This window comes from Cydia strobilella, chromosome 1 (genome assembly GCF_947568885.1).
Source record: "Cydia strobilella chromosome 1, ilCydStro3.1, whole genome shotgun sequence".
Lineage (NCBI taxonomy): Eukaryota > Metazoa > Arthropoda > Insecta > Lepidoptera > Tortricidae > Cydia > Cydia strobilella.
Genome location: NC_086041.1, coordinates 15,115,739 through 15,130,686, shown reverse-complemented (window position 1 = coordinate 15,130,686; position 14,948 = coordinate 15,115,739). Strand labels below are relative to the sequence as shown.

Sequence of the window (14,948 nt, the reverse complement as noted above, 5' to 3'; positions counted from 1 at the left end):
TTAATTTACATTCGACTTGACATTGACACAATTATTTTATTCCCTCATTTTGACAAATATTTGATAATTTGACAGCTGCTAGACGTCATACACCACAGATAACGCAGGCGTGCATGAACCCCTAAAAGTCATTGACGGGTGCATAGTATAATATATAGGAGACCAGACCGCGAACTTGGTTAGGTCAAAATCTCTTTTTCGTTCTCACTTATATCTGCGCCCATAAGGATGTACGGCGGACCACCTTACAAACGATCAAACGTGCGCCGGCCCGCACAAGGCCGCGGTTCCGTGCGGCCGTCTATAAGCCCTATAAGTTAACACGTTAGGCCCCATAAACACGAGCTATTTTTCAACGCGCGTAAAAAAGTGCTTGAATCCGACCGCACGTTAAATTCGATTTAACGGCCAACGCTTAAAGTCGAAAATCTAATAAAGCTTGACTAAAAGCGCCACCGCCTGCCATCGTGTGAACTTTGGTGTGAATAAATCAAAATACACATGTATCCGCGTTGAAAAAGCGCTCGTGCTAATAAGGCCTTAGGCGGCTGTACTTACGGTGATAGCCGTACTGCTAAACCTTAAATTCAATTGGCAAGTACGGCTATAGCCGTTACCGCCGCTGAACGCGTTAAGTAATTATAGCGATCCAGACGGGACAATCAAATTGCCAATTTAATCAATAACGAAATTGGCGTTCATATCGTCTAGCGTCCACACGTACACAATTCAATGGTGGGACCGGCGAGCCAATATCCTTGAATATCATTTTTGCGGCTGTATCACACAAGTAATTTGACAATTTAATCAAATTGTGAAGGTGTTATTATATCCACAATTTTGCAGTAAATTACACTTTCAACCGAAGTCTGGCTATCAAATGTAGAGATAGATACTACTGCTAACAGACGGGTGTACAGGACAGAGACTTTGATCCGGTCAACTTATCTCTTTCCCGCTTTCACTCATAGCTGCGTCCTTAACGTACGAAGACGCACCACCTACGAACCACACTCGATCGAATAAGCCTCGGACCGTACCACGGTCTCGATCTGGTACGCCCGTGTCTTAGTTGCTTTAATAACCCTTTTTAACCTTTCGCGTGCTACCTTTTTTTTTTAATAATTACCTTTTTTTTATGAAATAGGAGGCAAACGAGCAGACGGATCACCTGATGGTAAGCGATTACCGCCGCCCATGGACACCCGCAACACCTGCCTAATGTGTTACCACGGATGTAGATTTAATAAACCGGATGGAGTACACGGGCCAAAAAGTGTGTCCACATGAGAAGTCAAAGTGGGCGGTTGCACCTCTTTCTAATTAGGGCGACCATAAGTCATATGTATGTGGGATATTAGAATAAGTTGGAATGTATTCAGAAAGGAATTCACCTATTCAGAAAGGGCCTTTTTCTTCCCTGCTAGGAGCTAGTTTATACAAACCAAGTACCTACTTAAAAAGTATAACTCCCTAGGGAGTTATATTAATGAAAATTACAGGTTGTTTTTTTTTTCAAAATCCCGCGGGAACAAAATAGATCTTTGAAACAAAACGTACACCTGCATGAAATAAAATATTTTTTGACCAAGTGGGATTAAAAATCACGAAATGTCATGATAAATTAGGTGTGATAAGTTAAATATAAGATTTTTATTATGTGTGTTTTGGGTCGTCCAGAAATCATGTGATCATATTTGCCCTATTTATGACCCCCCTCTCCCCTTGGTGATTTTAACGTATATATATATACTTATTTAGCTTAACTTATTTTTACATTAAGTAAGTTACCTACGTACATAAGAATTCTGTAAGACCGATTCACATCGTGCCGACATCATAGTCACCCTAATGAGTTTGACAATGTTTGTATTGTATTTTTATCGTAAACTTGAATAGTTGAGGCTTACCTGTGAAAAGATATACCACAATCAGCAAAACTTTCACTCCTGCAACCTTTCACACATCTTTTACCCATTTTATACTATATTTCGCAAATAAATCCTGAGCGCCGCCATTCACGTATTTTGAAAATTTCTTCATCAAGTTGGGGATACCAATTAATATTCAAAGTTACTACAATGTCTACCGTATTAAAATTATAGTATTTTTTGTTGTGCACATGCTTGGTTAAATCAGTTAATAATATTGACATCATAATTATTTACAAATTACGTAAAAGATATCAGAACCGTACTCTGAATATAGCACTTAAATATTATAAGAAGGTATTTAATTTTAGTAGTTATTGATATAAATACTACCAAAATGGTAACTTTTTAACATTGGCAACATGTGCGAGTGGGACACCGCGACCCCCTTTTGCTATCTCATGTGGACCGTTTTCTCTAGTCTGGTACGAACACCTTTCTGGCTCGGTGATAAGGTTTAATTTAGTATGGCAAAAAAGTGACAGCTCGCTCCAGTTTATGATATAACTTCATGCCTCGTACGTACTCTACGAGGATATAACCAAATGGAGTAGCTATTAACAGGCATTCCCCTCTGTCGATAATAGTCGACCAATGGTCATACACAATGTATGGACTGACGTTTATCTGACATGGCTATTTTGACGATGACGTTACGTATACATTTGACGTTCCCCTCCCCTGCAAAAATTGGCACTTTTTTGTACAGCAAATTACAGACGTGGCGGCTCCGTTTGGTTATATCCTCCTAGTACGTACTAATAGACGTACCTATAGTACAGTCTGTCAAACAACTTTGTCAGTAGAAAAAGGCACGAAATTCAAATGTTCTTTGGGGCGATAACCCTTCGCACCATTATTTTTTACAGCGTATTCAAGTAAAACCTCGTAAACCTACTGACAAAAAAATGCTATTATAGTATAGACGAATTCGTTAATGACAGAGATTTAAATTTACTAGACATTCAATTAGATGTGACAAATATGTACGTACATAATTAATGAGATTAAATTTGAATGTATGTAATTAAATTGTATAATACCATAATTCACCAAACTTTAGTATTAATGACATAAGATGTACAAACATAACATAAGTATAGAAATAAGTCATTGACGTCATTGTAATGCCCTCACAGGGTAGCATGTACTATTCCTAAGATTATATTTAACACCATGTATTCTGATGCATCACTGTACTGTACATGTATACAATAAACAATATCTCGCTCTTACCCATAGCCGCGTCCTTATCAGACGTACAGCGAACCGACTCCCAAGTTTACCGCGAAGGTGGTGGTTCGGTAAGTACCTTCATATGAAATAAAACTATGAAAACGGATTATATCGCGTATATTGAATTTATAATACATACCGACGTTTCGAACCCTTTACAGCGTTCGTAGGCAACGGGTGACTGAGGAAAAACTACAAAGGGTTCCAAACGTCGGGATGTATTATAAATTCAATATACGCGATATAATCCGTTTTCATAGTTTTGTTTCATGAGTAACTATCGCGGTATATTATAATATTTCTTGTGCTTCTCCTAAATTTTGTGTTATGATTTGACAATGCTTTAAATTAATTAGCTATTATTAATAGTGTAATTTAATCATTAATTATTGTAATGTATGGATCTTGTTATTCGAAATAAATATATATTAAATTAAATTAAGTTAAGGGTTGTAAATAAAACAACGGTATTCTCAATACACCACATACCTACATATGAAATAATAAATTACACTACATTAATAAATACAAAACGTAATCACATCCCAATCTGTTGGGCCAATACAGCGTACATGCCTAAAGCGGTCAGTCCAATAACCGAAGCGTTGAGTGCTCGAAATGCTAGCAGGGACCACGCGCTCAAAGACAGGAGGGAGCCAACGGCGTCTTCGAGCAGTGCTCTGTAAAAAAATAGAAGGACAGTTTTTGTTAAGATTTTTTTATTCGGTTTAGAAAAAAATCGTGGGCGTTATAAACGTTATTGAATTTAAATTTTAATCTCAAGTCTCAAAAGAGAGTAATTGTTTTTTCCGCACAGAGGACCAAATAGCTATTTATGCAACAAGTGCGGAAAGTGTATGATTTCCGACGAGTGTATAAAGGAATACGAGTCGGAAATCATCTTTACGCACGTGTATTATACAATGTTTTACTATGCATTGTGCGAGTAAATAAGAAAACATATCATGGCAAATAAGTTTAATTATTAAAAGGAGTGTTTGAAATCGACACGAGTTGCGAATTACCTATTCGCATGTGTATCGTACAACGTTTTACATTACATATGGCCCTTTACACTTTCGACATATGCACGAAAAGTGCTCTTTTCCGCACTAGTGCGAGAAAGTAGCACCGTATGTACTGTAAAAAAAAAAAAAAGCACTAGTGCGGAAAAGTAGTACTTTCCGCATGATATGGCTCCGTAGGAAACGCACTTTTCGAGCACATGCATTGCAAAAAAAACTTTTTCATTCTCATTCCGATGCATCATATGTGTTAGATTTTTAAAGTTCGAATACCGCTCCTGTTTTGTACAAAACGAATACATGGGTGCAGTGGGTTCAAGCAGCAGTTTTTGAAAAGTCGTAGCGCTTCTTTTATTCAGAATACGGTTGCGACGGTTGAAAAACATGAATAACAATCTTAAGGCCTTTCTGAAACCTGATTAAATAAGTTTCGCTCAATAGAGAATAATCACGAACATAGGTCTATAATGCACTATCTTTTGGCAACGTCACGTTGTGAATACCTATATAGACAGGGCCAGCTGCGCGACCACAACGGGCGCGTGCTTGCGGGGCAGGTCGGAGCAGGTCTACAGCCACACAAGCGCAGAAAGCGTGCTGCAGCACGTTGTCTAGGTATACCTACCTGCAGGGAGACAGGGCCGCAGCGCGACCACGACGGGCGCGTGCTTGCGGGGCAGGTCGGAGCGGGTCCACAGCCACACGAGCGCGGCTGACGCGGCGTGCTACAGCCACGTTGTGTATACCTGTAGGGAGAGAGCCAGCAGCGCAACCATGACGGGCGCATGCTTGCGGGGTAAGTCGGAGCGGGTCCACAGCCACACGAGCGCGGCCGAAACGGCGTGCTACAGCCACGTTGTGTATACCTGTAGGGAAACAGAGCGAGCAGCGCGACCACTACGGGCGCGTGCTTGCGGGACAGGTCGGAGCGGGTCAACAGCCACACGAGCGCGGCGGACGCGGCGTGCTGCAGCACGTTGTGTAGGTATACCTGTAGGGAGACAGGGCCAGCAGCGCGACCACGATGGGCGTGTGCTTGCGGGGCAGGTCGGAGCGGGTCCTCAGCCACAAGAGCGCGGCGGATGCGGCGTGCTGCAGCACGTTGTGTAGGTATACCTGTAGGGAGACAGGGCCAGCAGCGCGACCACAACGGGCGCGTGCTTGCGGGGCAGGTCGGAGCGGGTCCACAGCCACACGAGCGCGGCGGACGCGGCGTGCTGCAGGAGCGCCACGTTGGACTCGGCCGCGGCGCGCACGTAGCGCCAGTCGAACTCGGAGCCGCGCGCACCCACCCATAGCATCACGCTACGAGTCACGACAACCTGAAGACGAGTGCAAATATCGAATTAAATTTTTCTCAAACATGCTATGTAATATTGATATTACGTTCTTTAGGAAGTATCACGTCTCAGGCGCGGCTAGACGAGAGGTCTGTAATGAAGTTTCATACAAAGTTGCAGGCCTAGGCCGGGAAGTGGCTTTTTTTTTAATTTCCATTTCACATATATTTGTGACACAGCATAAAAAAAAACTATAACCAATATTTGTTGTTTGGTTCGGAATGACATTCTGCCAATACGCCTATAAAAAAAAACAATAAACAATATTTGATATATATTGCAGTTTTATTTGTATAGAATTTCCAAAAAATAATAATAAATAAAACATTATTAACAAATTCCAATAATATTGAATTGCAAATTTATAGTTGGTCAAACCAAATTGGCAGTAAATGAGAACAAAAAAAACTATACTCATTCTTTTCTTTCGAGTGCTAGTACTAGTGTAAGATAAAGATAGTATGATTCTCTCTGTCTATGTTTGAAATAAGACAGTCCTTTGACAAACTATAATTACAAATACAGATTTAAAATATTTTATTTAAATATTAGCGGTAAAAATGTCTACTCAAACACGCATAGGTATTTTTGTAATCGTTTTGGAGGTAAAGTTTAACATTTTTCATTCTGTAATTCTATTTTATTGGATTTATTGTGCGTTGTTGATTGTGTTATTTAAATTGAGTTTCGACGGAAATATTAAATGAATACCTGTTAATTATATTTCATGTTTAAGGCAACGATGTATGTGAAGCATAATATTAACATAAAAAACTATGTAATCTTAGTTATGTGGCTAAAACTACAGTCAGACGGGTGCAAGGCGAAAAAATCAAAGATACATAATAGCACAATCGGATTAAGTCTCACCTCGAAATCCTTCCAAAGATATGAAATTTGGTATGTATGTTAATTAAAGGTCTCTTTTTCATGTCCACACTATTTGACATTTGGGGACCTCGAGGAATCGCAGCCATCTTGGAAAATGTGTACCATCCTGGAGAAATTTGCGTTTTACTCTAAATATACGTTCTCTATGAAAATATGGTGTAAGGCAACATTAAAGCTTAATAAATTCTACACGAAAAAGTCCTAGATATCTTTGCGGAAAAAATACATCTTGTTATAGAAAATAATAGCTGAATCCAGATTTACCGCTTATACACTTTCAGGGGATATTCTCTTAATATGAAACTTAGCGGAATATGAATTTCACTTTTGTCTATACATTTGTACACGTTCTACCCCAATATCAACATTTTACTCGACTGCGACTTAAACAGAAAGTAGGGTTATGGGTACTAAAAATCAGTACATTCTGTAGCTCAGGATACAGGACGGATTTTTTTAAATGACTTATCGGTAGATTTCTCTTGACCTTTACAACCTGTTTACACCTGTTTTATTAAAGAAAAATCAATACAGCCGCCTTGAGAGGACGCCGAATAGTAAATCATATTTTTACTTCTAGCGCCTTAACTATTGAGTGGATTTCAATAAAATAGACATCAGTAGATCCATAATTAGTACACGAGTGCTACGCAATACAAATTTACTAAAATAAATGGAGGAAAAATGTTTAGGAGTTTTAGGACTTAAAAATGTGACTGCAAAAACAGATTTTAGGTCTTAAATGGGGTTTAAACAATAGTGACAGTAATGAAATTTGACACCTACAATTTCAGGGATCCCTGTTTTCGTGTCATAAAATTGGAGCTTCGGGGACCACGGGGATCAAACGCCATCTTGAAAAGTATAAGTCTTTTATGGTTTTTCTGTTTTTCTCGGAATATCTGGGTTTAATGTGAATACTGTGTATAGCGAAACAAAAGCTTATTAGGTTCTACACAAAAAAGGTATAAACTAAAACGGAGCTTTCTTCTAGAAATATGGCTCAGAAGTCAAATGGTTAAACTTAATCATCTACTAAAATTTTATTTTAAGACGGGTCAGAAAAAAATACTTGTATATTTTTTTTATCAATTTCTGGAACACAAAAACATTATCTACCCTGCCACGAAAAAAAAATGTGTGGAAACTTATAAGCTTCCCTTGTAACTTGTAAGCCCTATTTCTAGAAAAAGGCTTCGTTTTTGGGACACGGTGTTGTATAACTTATTAGTGTGGAATTTAATAAGCTTTCGTTTCGCCATACACAGTATTCACACTAAAACCCAGATATTCCGAGAAAAAAAGAAACACCTAAAAAGACTTACACTTTTCAAGATGGCGTTTGATCCCCAAGCTCCAATTACCTAGTCGGCTCATAAGTTCTGTCATATACATAGTATCAAATAAAATCAAAAGTTTAAGTTTATTCCGTATAATTTGTACAGCGTTTGAAAGCTTATAAACTAGAGAATCTAAATGTATAACATTTATTCAAAATGACCGCCATAATTATCTACACAGGCTTGAAGTCTTCGTGGCCAGTCGTCAATGGATTCACGCACCACTTTCATGTCGATATTGGCCACTGCCGTAGCAAGAGATTTTTTCAGCGAGTCTAGATTTGCATGAGGTTTTGAGCACACCTTTTCCTCTAAATACTGCCATATTTTATAGTCTACAGGATTAAGATCTGGGCTAGAGGAGGGCCAATCTTCATGCCGTATAAAGTCGATTTTATTGGAGGCGAGCCAGGCTTGTGTAGACTTTGCCTTATGGGCTGGAGCAGAGTCCTGCTGGAAAACCCAATGCTGGTTTAGAAACATCGTATGGGATAGTGGTTTCACAATATTAGTCAACACCGTGTCTTGGTACACTTTGGCACTAGTTTTTACTCCTTTCTCACAAAAATGCATACTAGTGACGCCCGCATAAGAAACTCCCAGCCAAACCATCACAGATGAAGGGTGATGACCTCTTCGAATACGGGGAATGCTATTAGACGCTTCTTTACTATTGCGAGCGTACACTCTATCATTTTGTTTATTACAGTTTTCTTCTATGTCAAAAATTTTCTCGTCCGAAAACAGTATACAACGGTGCTTATTTTTAGCGTACTTCTTCAATAAAGCTTTAGATCTTTTAAGCCTTAAAGCTTTAAGCCGACCATTGAGAAGATGGCCAGTTTTTCGTTTATAAGCACGAAGTCTCAGGTCTTGATTAAGCACTCTTTTCATCGTGTTTTTGCTCAAACCCATCTGGAGGGCCATAACTTTTTGTTTCCTAGCGGGATTTCTGGCAATGCGTGCCCTAATTGCTTGTACAACCGCTGGAGTCCTAGCTGTACGCGGACGACCGCTTCTTTTCTTGTCATTTAAACTAGAGACCTCACTGTATCTTTCTATGGTACGATACACAAATCTTAGAGAGAATTTTAAATTTTCAAGTAGTTTAAAAATTTTAGTCGGCGAGTGACCACAACGATATAGTGCAATTATTGCGGTACGGCTATCTTTAAGCGTCCACTCCATGTTGAAGAAAACAGAAAATTGCAAAATTATACTACTCAAATATTTAATAAAGATTCGAAATTCAAATGCAGAACGGTTTTTGTTTTAGGAGTTCCAAATTTAAATTTTAAAGGCCAGTGACAGAACTTATGAGCCGACTAGGTATATGACACGAAAACAGGGATCCCTGAAATTGTAGGTGTCAAATTTCATTACTGTCACTATTGTGTAAACCCCATTTAAGACCTAAAATCTGTTTTTGTAGTCACATTTTTAAGTTTTACACATTTTTCCTGCATTTATTTTAGTAAATTTGTATTGCATAGCACTCGTGTACCAATTATGGATCTACTGATGTATATTTTATTGAAATCCACTCAATAGTTTAGGCGCTAGAAGTAAAAATATGATTTACTATTCGGCGTACTCTCAAGGCGGCTGTATTAATTATTTTTTAATAAAACAGGTGTAAACAGGTTGTGATGGGCAAAAGGAATCTACCGATATGTCATTTTAAAAAATCCGTCAAGTATCCTGAGCTACAGGGTGTACTGATTTTCAGTATTTAAACCCTACTTTCTGTTTAAGTCGCAGTCGAGTAAAATGTTCATATTGGAGTAGAACGTGTACAAATGTCTAGACAGAAGTGGAATTCATATTCCTCCAAGTTTCATATTAAGAGAATATCCTCTGAAAGGGTATAAGCGCTAAATCTAGAGCAATTATTTTCTATAACTGTATTTTTTCCGCAGTTATCTTTGACTTTTTTGTGTAGAATTTAATAAGCTTTAATGTTGCCTTATACCATATTTACATAGAGAACATATATTTAGAGTAAAACGCAAATTTCTCCAGGATGGTACACATTTTTCAAGATGGCTGCGATTCCTCGAGGTCCCCAAATATCAAATAGTGTGGACATGAAAAAGAGACCTTTCATTAACATACATACCAAATTTCATATCTTTGGAAGGATTTCGAGGTGAGACTTAATCCGATTGTGCAATAAATATATCTTGAAAATTTGTGTAATAAATTGATTAACTACATGTGTAAAATATACGACACGTGTGATAAAGAAAGATACGTATAGGTAGTAGTTATATTTTGTGCCTCGTTTATTTTTAGTTTCTTTAGAAATAAAACTTTAATTTCGTGGAGATTTCTTTATTTATTTCATTGCATGTTTGAGAAAAGCACTATACATACATCGGCGTGGAAAGGGGTTGTCGGCCTCATAACTATCCGTATATATGCATTCGGCCGGCAACCCCTTACTTCCCAGCCTCTGTAGTAATGTACTATTACGATCGAACGTATAAAATTCATAGATAGCCTTCCATAATTGGCATGTTGGTTTGTACGATTTGCAAGGTTTTACTTCAGAAAATATAAAAGGTTCTGATGAAAAACACCAAACACAAAAAGAATCCACAACTCTACCAGATTAAAATGTATACATAATAATGGCAACAAACTTCACTGTCATAAATCTCATTTAATAGTATGTTTCTCTATGTTTCAACGATTATGAGGCTTTTAGTGTGCACTGAAAGAACAAATTCAGGTATTTCCTCATCAACATAGTACATCCTGAGATGTACCTATACTTTTTACCACTTAGACACCACCAGATGGTGCTGCTGCTGTACTTTTAAAATCCATGTGTGACAGTAGTCAAAATGTTATTATGTGTTAGAAAATTTAATATTGCATTGCCATCCAACTTACATTATGTATGTGAAGTTTCAGCTCAATCGAATAATGGGAAGTGGGTCCAATTTAGCTTGCAAGATTTGTTGATACATACATACTGTAGGTGTAGTGTGTGCTACGCCTTACCCTCACATGTGCATACCACTCTACTATATAAGCTGTCACTTATGTTATTTTAGACAATATAGATCTATCTTCCGAGCAAGTAGTATCATTTCAACGTCCCACCTCAAATGGCAATCCAGTCAGTGCGGCCTTGTGCTGCACAAACATTGCAAGTTAAATAAAAGCTTGTAAAATTGATGATACCTCTGCACTAGCCCAGCCTATAGCAGCTGTGAGGATTTTCGCATGGCCCTTTCCAGGCACAGAGTTAATGGCAAAATAGAGCCCAAGAAGATCAGCCAGGTCTACAGTCGCCTTCAGGATTTCCTGGAAAAAGTATAAGTTAACTTAGTTAATTTAGTTATTCATATAGAAATAAATAAAAGGGTTATTCTGAGAATATGTCTGCGGTTGTGTCTAATTACCATGACTCTTTACATACATTTTGTATGGACAATTAGACCTCAGACAAATTTTTTGAGAATGATCCAAAACATTGAATGTGGATGATGCCCCCGTGTGCAAATGGAATATCGCTATATGTAAATGAGCATATGCTAACACACCAGGGTACTGTGCGGATCCGCATGAGTGAAATGACCGCATAAAAGACATACCCAGAACTTGAGAAAACAGATATATGAATGGGAAATATAATTGAGTATTGTGCAAGAGAAAACAAAATGTAAAAAATAAATCTAGATGGTCAGACAACCTGAAAAGGAAGGGCAGCATCCGCTTGGTGTTCTCATTCCAACTCACTAAAGTGTCAAAAGACGTCAAAGATGTAGAGGTGTGTTGGCTTCGGCTCTGCGCACCCCTCCCAAATAGACATTATAATAATGGTTGCTGTTATTCATTGGTAAAACATTTCAATGATAAGTCTAGTATTAGTAGTAGTAGTGATATAAGTCTAGTATTTCAATGATGCCCTTTGATATGAAGTCTTGTATTTTTAAAGGATAAATGATAAAAGTTGTGGCTATACTGTCTATCCTAGGTAAATAGGACCAACGGTGATTGATCTTTAAGACTGATGCTGCACTACATTTACCAGTCTTTCTATAAATTTTTATAATCCAAAAAAAAGTAAAAATGGTTATTGTACTATTTGTACTTGTGTAATGATTTAAGGTAGACAGGATAAAAAACACCAAACAGCAGTTGTCGCAGAAATCTGATTACTGCACATTATCATACATCAGGGTTTTCAGTGCGAGAATGATTTGAGTAAGAGTAGAGCTAAACAGATATGTTAGTCTGAGATAACATCATATTATGCCTAATGAATAATGACCTCTTTGTAAATTTTATACACACTATGATACAATTTTATTTTCACCACATAAGCTTGTAAAGACCCTCTTTATCTTTCAAAAATGGAAGAGAAAGTTGCAACTTGTCCACAAGAGTGGCAAAGTAATTTGAAGCAAATTTTGAGTTGATTTCTGATGTCAGCAAGTAGAATTAACTTTTAAATGATGATTTTGAATGATAGGTATTAAATAATGTTCATTTGGATTTCATTTGAAATGTTTTATAGTAAATATTTTCCTAGCGTTGGTGTGGTGAAAAAATGTGTTTCACTTGGTAGCAGTTTCTTTAAATATAAAAAATATTAATTTTAATTTATTATTTTATTTCATTAAATATTCATAAGGCAGAAGCCTGCTAGAGTACAGTCTGTTTTTTAAGTCAATACCTACTCTTTGGCTAATGTCAAACATTCCCGCACCTTGTGTCAGACACTTTTTAGGAGTCCAGTTTTACATTTCATTAAATGTTAGAACATACCAATTCCAATAACTTTCAACTTAATATAAACTTTAATTCCAGAACTTAAAAATATTTTCTTTTTTGGATTAAACCATTAGTTGTGAAGTGGAATAAAAAAGTATGATTGAGGTAAATCCGTAAGTAAACTAAGATTGACAAAGTCGTACTTTATGGTTATTAAGCATAACTTACCAGAAACACATCATATTCACCCGTTGCTTGGTTAGAATCATAATCGGGGAAGAATGTAGCAAGCAGTAGCATCTTGCACAACTGGGTAAAGATGTACAGGCCTCCAGCGTATACACATTTTGAAAACGTTGCATATTCAGATCTGTAACATACCTTTTCTTATTTTAATAGGCCAAATTAGATTATTAACATAACCTAAAACATCTTACTTACACCCCAGAAAACTTGTAGGCCATATGATATGGAGCGTAAACTAACGCAAGACAGTTCCCAAAATGATAAAGCGTCATTTTTATTAATTATTTAAGTTATTTTGACCATATATTTTAGTAATATTAACTCAATAAAGACAACAATCAAGAATGCTACAAAACTACAAATCCAGCCAAATTTAAATTCATTCATCAATTAATATGTCAAAGTGACATTGACGTTACGTAGACGACAGCCATGATTACTTTTTATTCCGTTTAACGTTTAGACACTGAATTAACCTGAATAAAATTCGTTTTTTTTTTCTATCAATTATATACAAACTATGTCACTAACAGTTTTATTTAACAAATTATATTTTTATATTAATAATTTATCAAACACAGAGTAATATAATAGTAATATTAAACCAGATTGTTATTTACACGCGCCGATAATGCATAATACGAAATGTTAAGTGATTCCTTTTTACGTTGTAAAGCAGCAGAATGAATTATAAATTTTCTTTTAAAATGTAAAAGATGTAACAGTAAAGTTAGTTACGATTTATGTTTTATTTTATATTGAATTATGATTTGTATCGAATTTTAAAGAACAAGTTCAAAATAAACTATAATATCAGATTCCCTGTAGGTCGTGTCAAACTCACGCACGTATAATGGAAATAAAATCATCGCGGGAGATTTTTTTTTGTTGCTTCATTTGATTGATCGAGTAATTTATAATAACTTTTATTATGGTTTACCCCTTCTTTTTTATTGAAAAGGGGTGTTTTGAATGGAATACAATGACGGAGACCTTCTAAAGATGCTTTTTTTTGTAATTTAAACTTAGTTTAAAGGAAGTTAGGTTGTTTTTGTTTATTTGTGGTAAGTAACTATTATACATTATTTTACTTCTCAATACCTATTTAGAATTAATTAAGCTTTTTAAATAATACTTAGAAATAGCTATCGAGCATCATATTAATTGCTTACATTTTTTTAAGGATAATACTGAATTTATGGGGTGCCAACAATATAGAAAGGGACACATTGTGCAGGGGTTGATAAAAAAGGGGTAAGTTGTTTAACCCTTCCGTTTTTTAGCACACGCGCAAAAGAGTAAAGGGTATGTTAACCAATGGCAGGGCGCGGTTTGTAGATTCGAAATTTATTTGTCCGGAGGAAAACTTAGCCACCGCTCGGTGGCTGCTCCGGACGGTTTCATCAGTACCCTTTTAAACCTGCTAGCAGTAACCTGTCTGTATTATGCAAACAAGGGTGCTTCCATTTTTGTGTTAATGTACACACATAACTTTAAACTTGAGAAATGTCATTTTTAAATTTAAATTTAAAAACTTGTGGAAAGTTGGTTACCTTACCTACTAAACATGTAGTTGGTAAATCGTTTTTGTGATCTTTGGCTGATGGTTTCTAATTGGATTAATTTGTGATAATAGGTGAGTTTATTTGGCTTTAGTCTACATCTCATTAACAATAATTAAAAATATATTTAGGTTACTAAGTTTTTGGTGGCCCACATGAATTTCCTGTATCTACAGACCCTACAGTGTTAGGTAATACTGAAATTCGATTCTGGCCAAATGCACATTTTTTGCATTGATTGTTATATGTTATTGCAAAAGTTAAATTTGTAAACTGATGTCTGTATTGTGTAAAAGCACTATTAAGTTTCAATTTCAATTTATTTATTTTGTTAATACACACAGATACAATATTGGTCATGTCAGTGTGGTACAAATTCATGAGTGCATATTACGCCACAATAGGCATGCAAAATATGAATCTTACACTAAAACTATAATTAGCCTATCTTCTTAGCTAACTAATAGGTATACATTTAAACTTATGGGACATTTCACGTCAAGCGGGCAGCAAGAAAAATGTCAAGTTCTGGATTTTGTTCATAGTTGGATTAATTGGACCTATATGTGAACTAAAAAATTTGGCATCATTACTTTTTTAATATATTGCTTCGTTAAAAATTTATACGCATTTAAAAAAACTACAAAAT

At 36.5% G+C, this 14,948-nt stretch overlaps 1 protein-coding gene across 1 annotated transcript; it reads right to left on the bottom strand.

Moving 5' to 3' along the window:
* Positions 1–3,637: 3,637 nt before the first annotated feature.
* On the bottom strand, positions 3,638–13,111 carry LOC134747181 (BOS complex subunit TMEM147). The gene is made up of 5 exons (XM_063681769.1): positions 12,933–13,111; positions 12,720–12,861; positions 10,956–11,078; positions 5,309–5,514; positions 3,638–3,847 (listed from the first exon to the last, which is right to left on the bottom strand). The coding sequence occupies exons 1-5, from the start codon at positions 13,007–13,009 to the stop codon at positions 3,706–3,708; spliced, it is 690 nt and encodes a 229-aa protein (XP_063537839.1). The 5' UTR covers positions 13,010–13,111; the 3' UTR covers positions 3,638–3,705.
* Positions 13,112–14,948: the final 1,837 nt, after the last annotated feature.

Coding starts and splice junctions, on each gene's coding strand:
- LOC134747181 (XM_063681769.1), bottom strand. CDS start 13,009: ATGACGCTTTATCATTTTGGGAACTGTCTTGCGTTAGTTTACGCTCCA. Junction 12,862..12,932: donor GCCTACAAGTTTTCTGGGGT/GTAAGTAAGATG, acceptor GGTATGTTACAG/ATCTGAATATGCAACGTTTT. Junction 3,848..5,308: donor CTGGCCCTGTCTCCCTACAG/GTATACCTACAC, acceptor ATTTTTTTACAG/AGCACTGCTCGAAGACGCCG.